The sequence below is a fragment of the Cavia porcellus genome, unplaced genomic scaffold (genome assembly GCF_034190915.1).
Source record: "Cavia porcellus strain 051 isolate PalLab524CR breed Dunkin Hartley unplaced genomic scaffold, mCavPor4.1 scaffold_3, whole genome shotgun sequence".
NCBI lineage: Eukaryota > Metazoa > Chordata > Mammalia > Rodentia > Caviidae > Cavia > Cavia porcellus.
The window spans coordinates 42,958,349-42,972,894 of record NW_026947486.1 but is presented as its reverse complement, the minus strand read 5'-3'; the positions used below and the strand labels follow the sequence as shown (position 1 = coordinate 42,972,894).

Here is a 14,546-nt window from a genome sequence, read left to right as displayed (position 1 = left end):
CCACTCCAACCCCCATTCCCAAGCTGGCTAGATAATATTTAGCCTCCAGGTTTCACATTCCATATCAATTATTCATCACTGACTAATACCCACAACTTTATATATGTTCTGGGTACTACCATAATACTATGCAACAGACTTTTATTCTGTACAGTAATACTCTATTTAGTTGTTTGTCTTCCACCCTTGATTGTAAACTCTTTCAGGATAGTAATTTTGTCTTGAACACATTTTAATACCACCTTCTAGGGCACAGTGCCTGATAAACAAATAGTCAATAAATATTTCTTCAATGAATGTATAAGAAGGGAGAATCTGAAAGTCTGTGAGATAATAGGCCACTATTTTTCTTTATCTATTTTTATATTTTCCAAGTATTTTATGATGAAATGTTTTGCTTTTGTAACCAAAAGATAATAATACATGTTAGAATTAATTTTAAAACTGTATAAAGCATAATATGAAACAGAGCTATGAAAAAAAATTAAAATCCCTCCTAATCCTCCCACCTAAATTCAATGAATGAACATTTTGTATCCTTTCTAATATTTTTATGGGTATATTTTTAAATATTGAAACATTATCATATTCTGTTTTAAATATTTTTTCAGTAACACTAGAAGAATTATGCAATACACCAAGGATATGTTTCTTATCAAACCATTTCTCTACTGTCCAACATTAAGATCTTGCCTGATTTTTCCATATTATGGATAAGGCTGTGTGTATTGAATAGAAATCTTTTACCCCATTTGTAACCAATTCTACAGAATCCTAGAAGCCACATTATTTTTATGGACTTTTAAAGACTCAAGGTATGTGACTGAATATTTTTCCAGAAAGTTTATACTAATAGCAGCTACTTGAGTGTCTACAGTGTTCTATTCTTTCAAATAGGTTCTATTTTGCTTATTTACAGATAAGAAAACTAGGTTCATTGATGTTATTTGGTCAGAGTCACTGAATCAGAAGTGTCAAAGCTAGAATACAAATTCAAGCTTGTTAAGTTTCAAAGCTCATATTGTTTCCATATAGATTTCAAAAATAAACGTTTTTAAATCATCAATTATTATCTATTTACTAAATAAAATGCAAGAAATACAAGTAGGACATAGTAAAAATGAAAATAAATTACTCATAAGCCCACCAATTTTAACAACTAGATGAATTTGCTGTTTTTAGTTACAGATACAATTTTTGAGTTAAAAATAACAGTAACTGTTAGGAGTGGTGGCTATTCAGGAGGTGAAGGCAGAGGATAAAAATCTAAGGGCAATTTAAAGAGACTCTATCTCAAAATTTAAAAATAAATAGGGCTGGAGATGTAGCTCAGTCATTGAGCAACCCTGAGTTCATATATATATATATATATATATATATATATATATATATTTCTACATGTTGTTTTTTTCCCTTAACATTTTTCAATGCTGTTTCTAATGCTTCATGAACATAATTTTTAACAGTGTTATACTTTGACATTACCTTATAAATGGTTAAAGTTAAGCTCACCAATGAATTTCTTCTTTTCATTTCCAGGACCCATTATCTCCCATGAGACTTACAGAATCCAATGTTGGGAACCATTCTAATCTTCAAAACAAGTCATCATGTTGGATTAAAATCTTCAGAAATTGAAAGCATTTCATCAAATACTTGCTGTGCAGATGTTTGAATACTTTACATATAATTTAATACACTGAGTAAATTCCAATTTAGCAACAATTATTTTTAAACTAGTTTCTTTTTGTTTCTTACACTTTTCCAAATCCATGAAAGCATATAAAACATATATCCTTACATTCATCTCATCAGGCAAAAGGGAATTTTAAATATTTGTTTTGAACACTAATTCTCCCAGAAAGCCTATCGTATCTACAGGGTCTATTTGGTATTGCTGTTTGTGTGCATGTGCTATTATGAACATGTACTTTTCAGCATCACTACACAAAATTCTGCCATAATGTCATAAAAATTAAGGTTAAAAAAGCAGAAGCTTTTAATGAATCATGCTTTTCCCCTAAAGAGAAATTTATATATTTGCTGAGCTTCAACCTTCCCCATATCAGATATCTAAAATTTGAGATAAATATTTGATACACTGTGACCAAAGTCTTCAAATCCAGAATTTTCCTGAAAGATCAAATTAAATCAGATTAGATTTTGACTTTTTAACAAGTAGTAATTAATGTTCTAAAGATTTAATGCCAGGCTGTGGTAAAATTCTCCAATTATTTATATTAATTACTGTCTAGTTTTAATCTTTATGTATTACTTTTAAGATGAAAGAAAAACTGTATAAATTACAGACTATCAGATTTATAAATGATTTAAGGGTGACTTTCAGGTTTCATTTTAGTACCATTTAAAGGGATAAAGTTTCATAGCTGACATTAGCTGAGGATTAACAAAAGAGCTGTGTTTTCATAGCAAGAATTAATGTACAGATAGTGATAACTGAACTGTAATATGTCAGTCCTGTTTTTAAGTTTTAGTTACAGCTCAAACATAATTTATATTCATTTCCCCATTTATTTAAAATCAGCCTTTCTTTCAGTCCCAGTACCTGTATCAATGAGAATGAAGACTAGTGATGCTTCTTTGTAGTAATAATACTTAAAAGAGTATTGATATTTTTCACATTTGAACCAGCGCTGTGGTGTCCAGCTGCTGAAAATAAAACTCCCAACTCTTTCAGAGATCAGTGGAAATTACAGGCATCTTACAGATATCAAAGAATTGAGTCTCCAATAGGATAGTTTGATTTACAAATTATCTTCCTGAAATCTTTTTGAGAAAAAAAGAGTTAGTTGCCTGCCATAGATAAGTCATTATTAAGGTTCGAGGGCCACTGAGAAAGTGAGCAATCCATCTACTTAAAGCAGCAACAAAATCTATTTATTTGGACCCCATAGATACTTTTGACAGAAATGAGAATTTTAGCATAAAATATATGAATTTAGTTCAGCATTTCACTTGAGATGACACTAGACATGACTATATTAAGACAAGAAATAAGGGATTGTGTCTCAAACTCAGAAGCTAAGGAACAGTCTAAAAGACTTTTATCACTGGATTTCATGATGAAATCTCATATGTTAAAATTGGAAGATTTTCCTTCCATTTTCCTTCTAAAACAGTTCTCTTGTTTAAGTTTCTATTAAAATCTTATTTGACTATCTGCCTGGTTTTTGATCAATAAGTTTTGTTTCCTCTTCCTATACAAATATGTCTTTCTATGAACAGAGGAAGATTGCTTCCTCAATAACCAGTGGGCTTCAAAGCAATCTTCCTCTTTCCCATCTGTCACCTTCTGCTAAGAGTTTAGGCAGAGCAGCTGCTATTTATGATTCAAAGTCAAAGGCATGAAGAACTTCTCTGATGCATAGAATGTATCAGTACTGAGTATTGTCACAAATCAGGTCCCAAAAGACAGTGTCAGCAAACTACAGAGAAGCCGTGGAAAGGTACAAGTCTGGGTAGCTATAATGTAAAATTGATTGTTTAATGTCTTACAAACTTATACTGCTTGGAGACTTGGAGAAATATAAAATCTATTCCTATCTTAGCACTTTGATCCTACTGCTTTATAGATTGATAATATCCCTATCCATAGATCATTTCAATTTTAACTACTGTGTATAGCCATCCATCTGGTTAATTATTGATCAAGAAGACAGAGAGCTCCATTTAATAATAAGCATGCCATGATCTGTCTCCTTGTCTTTCTTGTCAGTGGAAGCTTGTTCAATAATCTCTATGGATCTCATTCCTTAATTTATGTTAATCTTTTCTCCTATTTGCAATAATGTACTCATTGTTAAGATCTTACATTTGAAAGGTGCTGTGTAACTCCCTAGTGCTCTTATATATCTTTAATTGCAACACTGGGATGAAAAGTTTAACCATAATAATATTTCTGAGTAATATGCTTTAGTCTTTCTTCCACTCTTTAATTGCAGACTTTGCATGGATAACTTAGAGTACTTTGCTGTTTTTTGTTTTTGCTGTTGTTACTGTTTTAGAGTACTTTGTTAATGTTACTCTATTTGTTCCAACAATGTCCTTGAAAAGAGAAAGAATGGAAATTATTTATCCTGTGGTAGATCTGGAAAAATTAAGGCTAAAAAAGAGATGCAATGCTATCCAAAAGCACATAGATGTCCTTACAGTTACAGTGTCCAATACACAACGAGTTGACTTCCTAGTACTGGAATTACCGTGGAACAGCTTATAATACTGATACTAGCAAAGATAGGATCACATTACAAAGAGTCCAACTTTGTGCAAAACATTGAAGTATGAAATTTATACAACCCTTATTTTTTAATTCAATATGTGCCTCTTTTTCCCATTGGCCTTGTGTGACACATAAATTTCACACTGTACAGCATTGGCCAGTGCCATAATCCCTTGTAACACCAGAAAATCCAATCTCAGGACTGTTTTTGCCAAGACAACAATGTGATTCTCCATGTTTCTGCCAAATTGCTCAAACTCTAGTCATTTCAATTAACAGAGATTCAAGCAAAGTCATAGCAAGTGTGAATATCCATTATTGTAATTCAGACCTGAATTGTGGCATATACACAGGAATACAAATCATTCAAAGCCTATCTATTTCACATCACACTACATATTTATATATGTTTACATTCACAGCTGGGTATGGTAGTGCATGTCTATAATGCCTACATTCTGGGAAGCTATGACAGGAGTATCTCAACTTCAAACCCAATGTAGGCAGCTTGGTGACTTCATGATGCTTTGTCTCAAAAGTTAAAATATAATAAAGGACTCAGTGTGAAGGCCCTGAGCTCAAACCCCAGCACTGCAAAAATTATCCCTCATATGTACATGCACACACAATTCTCAAGAGACCTCCCCAAGAGATCTGAATTTTCTCAAGCAGGAAGTAGTTTAAGGAGTTACTTTCTTTACTTTTTTAAAAACAATGTCCAAGAATCATAGCACATGAAAAAGACATCCTTCACATATTTGAAAACTTCTGCTATCAAAGTTGCTGAGACTTAGTTAATTCAAGAGACATATTCAGAACACAGACATGTAAAGAATCTAACAAAATCACCAAACACTTCCATAAGTCCTGTGTTCTAAGAAAATTCATGAGCTCAATCCACTCAGTATGAAGTGACTGACAAGGTATGATACATCTGCATTTCTTTAATCATAGCTATAATGTATCATATTATAACTCTCTGTATATGGCTGTTATGTAATATAATAATTATTGCGTGGGTTCTAAAAGCATGTGGCCCATGACTTGTTTGCTTCTCCAAAATGATTAGGGCTGTGTCCTGCACATTAAATGTTTTCTTTGGAACAGCCTGGTACACAGCCATTAGCAGAATGAGTTAAAGAAGGCAATAGATTGCTATTAGGAAATAGCAGTTAAAAAATAAAATAGCATGTATTTGGGGAATAATTGTTTTTACCCTGCTGGTGAAATCAGCGAAGGAACACAGCAGGAAAGCTGAGACCAGGTCTTGGTAATATACGAAATGTATTGAAAAGCTAGAAAAAGAAAAGCACTGAGAACCTCAGCAATTTAACTCATTGCCAATTTGCTACAAATCATTTTTCCACCAATCTGCTCAAAAGGCACTGTATATAGTGTTCTTAAAACCATGTATCTTGTTGCAGAAATATTGACAAATGCTAGCCAGCATTATTTTCCTACATTCTTTATTAAAAGTATGTGAATAAAATTGTTGTTCATTTTCTGATTATGGTTTTGTTAAACAATATTAGCAAAGCCTAAATTTTTGGCTTCTCTGATGGAAGTTTATGTACATCTCATTTCATATGAGTGTAGTTGAGTTTATTCACTCTCAGGTTGTGGGTATGTTTGATATGTAGACTCTTTTGAAACATTTCATCTTCTGAGCATCCCCTTCTATGTCTTCAGTATTTCTTATATTCCTGCAAAAGTGTGAGTTGGGAAATAAACAGTAATGGCTTTTAGGTAGAAAACTGACTAGCCTAATGACAGTTTATCATTTTCAGTCTCTGCTTCACTCTTCTGCCATTGTGATAAGTAAAAATTAAATGGAATTTTCTTTAGGCAATTAATAGTGATGTGACTCCTGGTTTTGCTTTTTCTTATACCAAAACTGTTTATTTTTCTGTCATCTGAAAAAAAGAATACATTGGTCTTGAGAAAGGAAGACAGTAGCCCACTTGTTTCTGAATGATACATTACAAAAAGTATTTGCAGAAACCCTCATTAAGCCCCCAGTAAGTGTTTCCTCAAGTAATGTACCTTTGCATAAAAAGTCTTTATGTGTAGTTAGGAGAAAGAGCCACATTTAGCAAAAGAAGAAAGCTGAAATGACTGAAAATTCAGGAGTCATTGTGATTATCTAAGTAGTAATGGAAAACTGAATCATGGGAAAGGCTTGACCCATGTAGGTCAGGCTTCATACAAAACCAGATAAAATATTTTTATTACATTTAAACTTATAGAATGAATTTATTTTGTCGTAGGTAAAGACCTCAAATATTTCTGCTGAAAGTTTCATTTCATGTATTACATACAACACATCAATTACAAAAAATTTGAATTTATATCACAAACTAAAAGAAATTCTATAATACTAGAAAAGACAAATTCTTTCTAGATGAAAAAAAAAGCATTGAAAAATCTTTATTTGAGAATCTTATTTAAGTTAAGGTTACCAAGAAAATTTAAGTCATAGATATTTACAAGGAAACTTCCTTAGATATAAATAAGGTTATATGTATAATGCTTTATGCAGGAACAGGTAAATATATTGAAATACATTTTCTTCATGTTATAAGCAACAGAATCTTTGAAATCTCATTATAGTAGTGACATTAAAAGACTAGTTAGTTTATTATGAACTATTATTATATATGTATGATTATACAAGGGAATTTAGCAGGTAAACTTGCAGGATGAGAGGCAGAAAAATTCACAGTGGACCTCTGCACACTGGAAAGCCAAGGTGTTTAGCTTACTGTAGAATCACCTGTGTAAGTATGTATTGGAAGTCTAAAGAAACTGGAAACCAATGTGTAAAGATGGTGGTGAAGATTGGAGCTCTTCCCAAACAGGACACTTCCTTCTTTCTCTTTTTATTCCATCGAGACTGCAAGACTATTGGTTGATTCCATCCAAATCCAAGATAGATCTTTTCCCCTCAGTTTGCTTGCCTACAGGTCAATCATCCACAGGCATACACAGTACTATGTGGAGGACTACCTACACAACTCTCCTTGAACAAAGAGCAATCATCTCCATTTTGGTTAAACACAGTCCTATCTCCATGTACTTATATGACAAAGCTGGCTAAGCTATTTCCTTTTCCCTTCTATAGGGTTGGCTGAGATGCTGGTGTGTAATCTTGGAAGTGAGGTGACAGTCACTGTTTTCCTACTGTGTGACTCCATAAACATGGTTGAGCTGCGCAGGATGCAGACCCACCATTCCAGGACTGTCAGTTGCTTTTGAGTCTTGAGATAAGAGGCTCTCACTTCCCAGGGTAGAAAAAGTTTGCATAATAGAGTTAAAACACTGCTGCCTAAACATTAAATGCTACCTCAATTGTGTTATGCAGATTGGTCTTTCTTCATATCCTCTCTGCATACTACAGAGGAAATTTCAGGCCTGTTATATAGTCCAACTCACAGTATTTATGTATCTCCTACCATTCTCACACTCAAGCCACTCCCATCATCATGAATTGGTAAAATCCAGGTTGCATCATGTGTTGGGAGACTTTTGTGACAAAGAACCTTCATCCTGGCCAGACTTGCACCTCCATAATATTGAGGGAAATCCAAGATGAGGTAGGAAGCACCAACATTTTTTTTATTTAAAGAAAGAGGAAAAAACCCAAAACAGTAAAAGAGTACAAGTAATACAGAATTTCAAAAAATAAATAAATAAACAGTAACAAATCACTAGTTAATAGATTACATATTGTCATCTTAGAAATAGTTGTTCAAGTCACAAAATTAAAGCATACAAAGTGGGCATTCAAACAGTGAGACTGCAAACAGTTGTGTTCAATGATGCAACAAAAATTTAGTAATATGGTCATCTTTCTTACACACCTAAACACACTTGCCATTGTATCCTTTAGAGCACTTTCTTTTCCACTCTCTATTACAATAACAATTATATATTTTGGGTTTTATTACTCCCACAGTTCTTATTACTTTTTTTGAAGAGAATAAAATCAAATGTGACAAAACAAAGCGGAGTCAGTCAAAACAAAGGATGGACATAGCACATGATGTAAAAACAGAATACAAGGTAATCAACAATGATTACCATAATGCCTCGTACTATCCTTAAAAAGAATTGCCTATATCATCAGGTATAGTAAAATTGAACAAAACAGTAAAGAATAAAGCCAATAAAACATAAACATTGGAGACATTACAGGGCTTCAAAAGAAAATAATAGTCAAATCAGAATGGGCATCATAGTTAATCTTATTGCCTTCAAAGTAGTTGCCTGTATCTTCAAATTTGATACTATTGAACAGAACAGAATAGAGTAAAATCAGTCAAAACAAGATGGTGAGAGCAATACAGGGCTTCAAATCAAGTTAATAGGAAATCAAAAATGTTACTATAATACATCCTGCTAATTTTTTTTTAATTTTTCCCCTAATTTAAAAAATAAAGAGGGGAGATTGATATAAAAGAGGGCATAACAACATAACAATACAAGTCAGAACAGAACAATTTAAGCAACATAGTGTTCCACCACAAGATAACCCGACTTAATGGTAGTTACGATAGTGTCTCTTTCCTTGAAATATTTGAGTATAATTTCGTATACTATAGCATCAAACATATCGAGAAAGTGTGAAACCATTCAAGAGGATGAAAGTATTACAAGGTATTTAGAACTAGCTAACAGAAAACAAGCAATGGTCTCTATATTATCTCTTTGCCTATAAAAAATTTGTTTATACTATCACATATAATAAAATCCAATAAGGTCTCCCCCTTATTGTTTCAAAAAAAATTATTTAGTCATTTCTTATGTTTGTCTTAATTAAAGAAAAAATTCAAAAAAATTAGGATATATAAATAGTAACTCTTTTCGATTTCCTATTAACTTGTTTTGAAGTCCTGTAGTACTCCCACGATCTTGTTTTGACTGATTAGACTCTGTTCCATTCTATATGATAGTATCAAGTTTGAAGACATAGGCAACTACTTTGAAGACAATAAGATTCACTAAGATACCCATTCTGGTTTGACTATTGTCTTCTTTGGAAGTCCTGTAATGTTTACAATGCCTAAGTTTTATTGGTCTTGTTCTCTACTGTTTTGTCCAACTTTATAATATCTAATAAGATAGACAATTCTTTTTAAGGAAACAAGGGACAACGTTGATAACCATTGTTGATAAACTTGTACTCTGTTCTACACCATGTGCTATGTCTATCCTTGGTATTGACTGACAGCTTTGTTTTGCCATATTTGACTGTATTCTTCCCCCCACCCAAAGAAAGTAATAAGCACTAAGGAGTAATAAAATCCAAGATGTGTAAATTTTGTTGTAAAAAAGAGAGGGAAAAAAAAAAAAGAAAAAGAGCTCTAACGGATATAACAGCAAGTGTGTTTGGGGGTGTTAAATAGCTGACTTTATCAATGTTTTTGGAACATTGAACACAGCTATTTGCAGTCTCCCTGTTTGAATGTCCACCTTGTGTTCTTTGATACTGTGATTTGAGGAACTATTTTCAAGAAAATAGTGTGTAATCTACTAGCAGGTAATTTCTTACTGTTATGGTTTTTTGTTTTGTTTTGTTTTGTTTTGTTTTGTAGTTCTGTATTGCGTGTACCCTTACGCCGCTTTGGTTTGTTTTGTGTTTTTCTCTTTTTCCTCTTAAATAAAAAAAAAAATCCAATAAGGTACAACATGATAAAACCAATGGAGATAGAAGAACAACAGTTTGATGGGACCTCAAAACAAGATGATATTAAATCATCACTAGCTATTATGATGTCTTGTTTTCTTCAAAATAGCTGTTCATATCATCACAGACAATAAATTCAAACAGCCCAGAATAAAACCATTCCAATTAATGTGTGAAAACTTTATAATGCTTCAAAGCCATATAATGGAGAATCATGATTACCACATACTTTTATGTATTTATACCATTTCTTACACTAGGGAAACTATTCGGTATTCATACATGTGAGTTTGATTTATTTTGCTTATGAGTATGGTCTCAAGCTGTGTCCACTTATTTATATCTCAATGTGATCATTCTTTATAGCTCAGTAGTACTCCATTGTATAAAAATGCCACAACCTTTTTATCCATTCCTTAATTGATGGACACTTAGGTTGTTTTCAAGATCTGGCTATTACAAATTGTGCTGCTATAAACATGGGTGCACATATATCACTGTAGTATGATGCTTTTGGTTCTTCTGGTAATATGCCCAAATGTGGAATAGCTGAGACAAATGGGACTTCCAATCCCAGCTTTTTGAGAAATCTCCATATTGACCTCCACAATGGTTGCACCAGTCTACACTCCCAGCAACAGTGCAAGAGAGTTCCTTTTTCCCCACAGCCTCTCCAGCATATGTTGTTGGTGGTTTTCTTGATCCTGGCCATTCTTTCAGGAGTGGGATGGAATCTCAGTGAAACACCAACATTTTTAATCGCTTTTTTGCTTGTGATCTCTAAATTTTAAAGCCTTCTGTTTTATAGTTATATTTTCAATCTATAAATTTATGGTTCTGTGGAGGATAAAATTAATTTACCTCTTGTATGTCTATCCTAATAACTGAGTTAATACAAAGACAACTTCACATTAGCAGTCACTATCATTGCTTCAGTCTGGTTGTCTTAACAGAACCACCTAGAGCATCTATTTCTAAATTTTAAGTACTTTAATTGAAATCAACTTATGATATTTTCTATTTTTTATTCCCCTCAAAATTTTGGAAACATCTGTCTAGTCAAAGTCATTTGAAGCAACTTTGCATTAATATGACTGTTTCAAAAACTTTAAATACTATAGTTCTAGTTGATCAATTTTAAAATATTTATTATAATGACTCTTTTCAGTGCTGCCCAATTCATTTTTTAAACCTACTTCTTCATAATAATTCTCATGGTCAAAAATTTCTGTTTGTGAACACTGTTGAGAAAAAAAGTTGGAAGTAAGACAGAGTACAACACAGAAGGTCAATGCTTTGAAGGTCATTGAGGTTGCCTTAAAACTCAGATTAACCATGTACACCTTCTAGAATTGGGAAAAAGCTATAGGAAATCCATATAGAAATATGTGTGCATGCAAAATCACATAGACTCAGTTTTAAAGTTTGTTTCAAGAGGCCCTGTAGTATGTTCACATAACCCTAGTTACAAATTTCTTCTTTGGGGCTGGGGTTGTAGCTCAGAGATAGTGCATGTTTAGAATACATAATATCCTAGATGTGATTACCAGCACCACACATACATACAAAGAATTTCTACTTTAAATTGAGATCCATTTTTATACAATCATAAAATCAGTGTATGTTGATGTGGTCCTGTACCATATGAACAAATGGGGCTATAAGTTACCAATTAATTCCAAGTCAATTATCATATATTCAGATTTTTTTATTTCCATAATCTTCCACCCTGTTTTCTGAGGCTCTACAGCAGTAGGATGAGCAGCAACATGGCCTTTGCTAAGAATATCAAAGAGACAGGCTTTATACAGAGCAGATGTTCCATAGTCTTTTCTTCAGACAACAGGGGACCAAATATTTCTAAACAAATTAAAGCAATCTTAAGATTACAGCACTTGAAATATTTAGCTCATGTCAGTGTTATGTTTAATGATATTTAAAAGTGAAATAAGATATTTAAAATAACTTTCTACCACAAGTATTATATATAATTGCCCTCAGTAATTCCTTATTAATTATTAGATGTTGGAAGTTAAATGATTCACATTTTAAAATCTCTTTTAGTTCTGTATAAATTAACATTAAATGACAGTGGTTATCAAATTGGGGACTATAAATAACCCAAAAGGAGCAGGAGCAACAATCTTTGGATCTCATACAAGGCCAGAAACAGTTCATTTTACCTCCAGTCAGGATGGGAAACCTGGTAATTTATTGATCTTGAAATAGAATACTGTCAGCACCAGGGGGCTGAAGAGGTATTTTCATGGGTGAATTGCCCAGAGAAAAAAGAGCATGCAGAACAAAAATCAATAACAATAACAAGGAGCATCTTAATTGTCATTATCAAAGTTTACATCCTTGTGTGCTGTCATAACCATGCAGCCCATGTGTGGTTGTCTATGCTAAGCCATACATTAAGTGTTCCCCATTTCACAGCTTCACTATACAGCAGGGTCATGTCTTTATATACCCTTAGATGCCCAGGCTTTGAAGCCATCCCAAGTGGTTCTCCACATCTCACTCCCTCAAAGGTTGGGGTAACGTCACTTAATGTGAGTGCCCCATAGGGCAAACTCCTACACACAAAGATTAACAACAACAGTAAAAAGAACAGCATAGTTCCACTAACCCCACTGCCACCACAGCACAACTTATGGCCTCTCAACAGCAAGTGCATCCCAAAGATTCTCACTATTGGGTGAGTGGGTCCTGCTGCAAGGACTGGATAACAGACACATCCATTTCTTGTCAGACTTCTTGTACCTGTGTCTTGTGTTCAGAGACTTAAATGTAACATTCTACATGCAAGAGGGTGCAAGCACCTCCTTACACTGTAGTTTGCTAACCAAAACCACCTTTCTCATTTGAGAAGTTTTATCCATGAGCAACAGCAAAGCCTGGCATGTGACATTTAGGGCTTGGGCCATGTATTGAATAAGAGCTTCAATCCGGAGGGCTAGGTCTATTGTCCCTGCCCCTGGTATCATCAAGGCCATTGGATAAAACTATCAGGCCATCTGCCAAGTGTGGTGTCACCTGTGTCATACAGAGTCCCAAATGTGGGGCGTATCTTTCATTGTGGATCTGATAGTGCCCTTAAACATATAGGAATTCCCAGGTACAGTGCCCTGTCCAATGTGTGAGCCAGCCCATGGTGTCAGAGACCCATAAGGCTTCTGCAATAGGCCAATCAATGGGCACCACACTAATGAGTTTATGGCCTCCTACCAGTGGTATCCAACCCTCAGTGTGGTTCCCAACTGACATACTCATCTGCTGAATACAAAACCAGGCTATATTGAGTAATATTATTTAGTTTCCCATCATCCACACCTAGCCATTGTATATAACCAGTCCCAATCTTTGGGAAGGTTGTGTTCTCCAGATCAGTGCCTCAATAGTCTGGCATCTCTGATCTGAGGTAAAGCTAGCCTGGTTTTCCTGCCACCAGTCAGTTCAACTGAGCAGGGACTCCAGTGCAATTCTCCACAGATGGCCCTCAGCAGCATCAGTTGGGAATTCAGTACATACTCAACAATGTATTTGGTGTACATGGGCCAGTGTGTGTGCTCAGGAAATGACATTGTTAGCATGGCTCATCCTGGCCAAAAAGACCAGGCAGAAAGAGAAATCATTATAGAAAGATCCTGCCTATCTGAAAAGATGCAGGCCACATGTTCATCCTGTGATAAGATTGTGGCCATAACCATCTTACCTTTCAGGTTATAATACCAAACCTGAGTTCCCACTGCTACTAAGGGTAAGAGTTGGAGCTAGGCCATCATTCTAAGAGGAATGGGCTATGCAGCCAGGACATCATTTCCTTTCAGAATTCTGGCTCAGGTATCAGGTGGAGAGTACATTGAGGCCCTTAAAGGCCATGCTGAACTTCAGGGTTGTACTTCTAAGACACATCTTAGTCCTTCCCCCCCAGGGTTCCAAGAGGAATACCCAGTTTCCCACCTGGGATTCTTTGGGCCAACCTCAAGTCCATTAATAATGGACTTGCAGCTGCATAAGTTCCAATGCTGGAGGGATTTCATCACCTTAGCACCCTGCTCTGAGGGAAAATGGGCAGATGAACTAGTTTCAAGAAGTGATCCAGTGGATTGTCACCCATACAGCAGGGCTAGTCATTGAGCAACTGAACCACCTGGAGTAAGACTTGTACCCACCCAGTAACTTTTGGAGCCAAATAGACTACTTTGATTCCTAGGAGCCCATTATACCTCTCAATCATACTAGTGACCTAAAGGCAAAAGGCCATATGCAAGTGCCATCTGACAACATTGTTTCTGTCCCCTGTGAAATGTGTTCCCTGGTCAGACACTGTTCATAAACGTAGCTCATATGCAACAGTCAATCATCGTAGTGCCTTAATGGTATGGGCTTGGTCAGCAAAGAAAATGGGATAAGCAAACTTACTGCTGTGACTGCATTCACAGCCATCAGAACATATTTACATTTTGGCAAGAGAGGAAGGGCCCCACTATAATCCACCTACCATTGTTGTTGCAGAGGTTGGGGTGCTTATGGTATCATGCCAAGCTTTGTGGACACCTTTCTTCTGCAGGAAACAAATGGGTGCAGTGTGGCCACACCTTTACTACAGCCTTG

The 14,546-nt window shown here is 34.8% G+C and overlaps 1 protein-coding gene across 8 annotated transcripts in view; it reads left to right on the top strand.

The window, feature by feature from the left end:
- Zdhhc15 (zinc finger DHHC-type palmitoyltransferase 15) overlaps positions 1-14,546 on the top strand; it is a 231,964-nt gene that overhangs the window by 204,528 nt on the left and 12,890 nt on the right. For 7 of the 8 annotated variants that reach the window (XR_010046599.1, XM_063246114.1, XM_063246112.1 and 4 more), the window contains one exon: positions 1,540-6,093. The exons of the other annotated variant lie outside the window; for it this stretch is intronic. Coding sequence is in view for 5 of the 7 variants with exons in the window: in XM_063246114.1 (XP_063102184.1) it covers positions 1,540-1,592 (53 nt within the window). In the remaining 2 variants the exon portion in view is untranslated. Of the gene's footprint in view, positions 1-1,539; positions 6,094-14,546 lie in introns of those variants that run through there. 8 annotated transcript variants of the gene reach the window in all.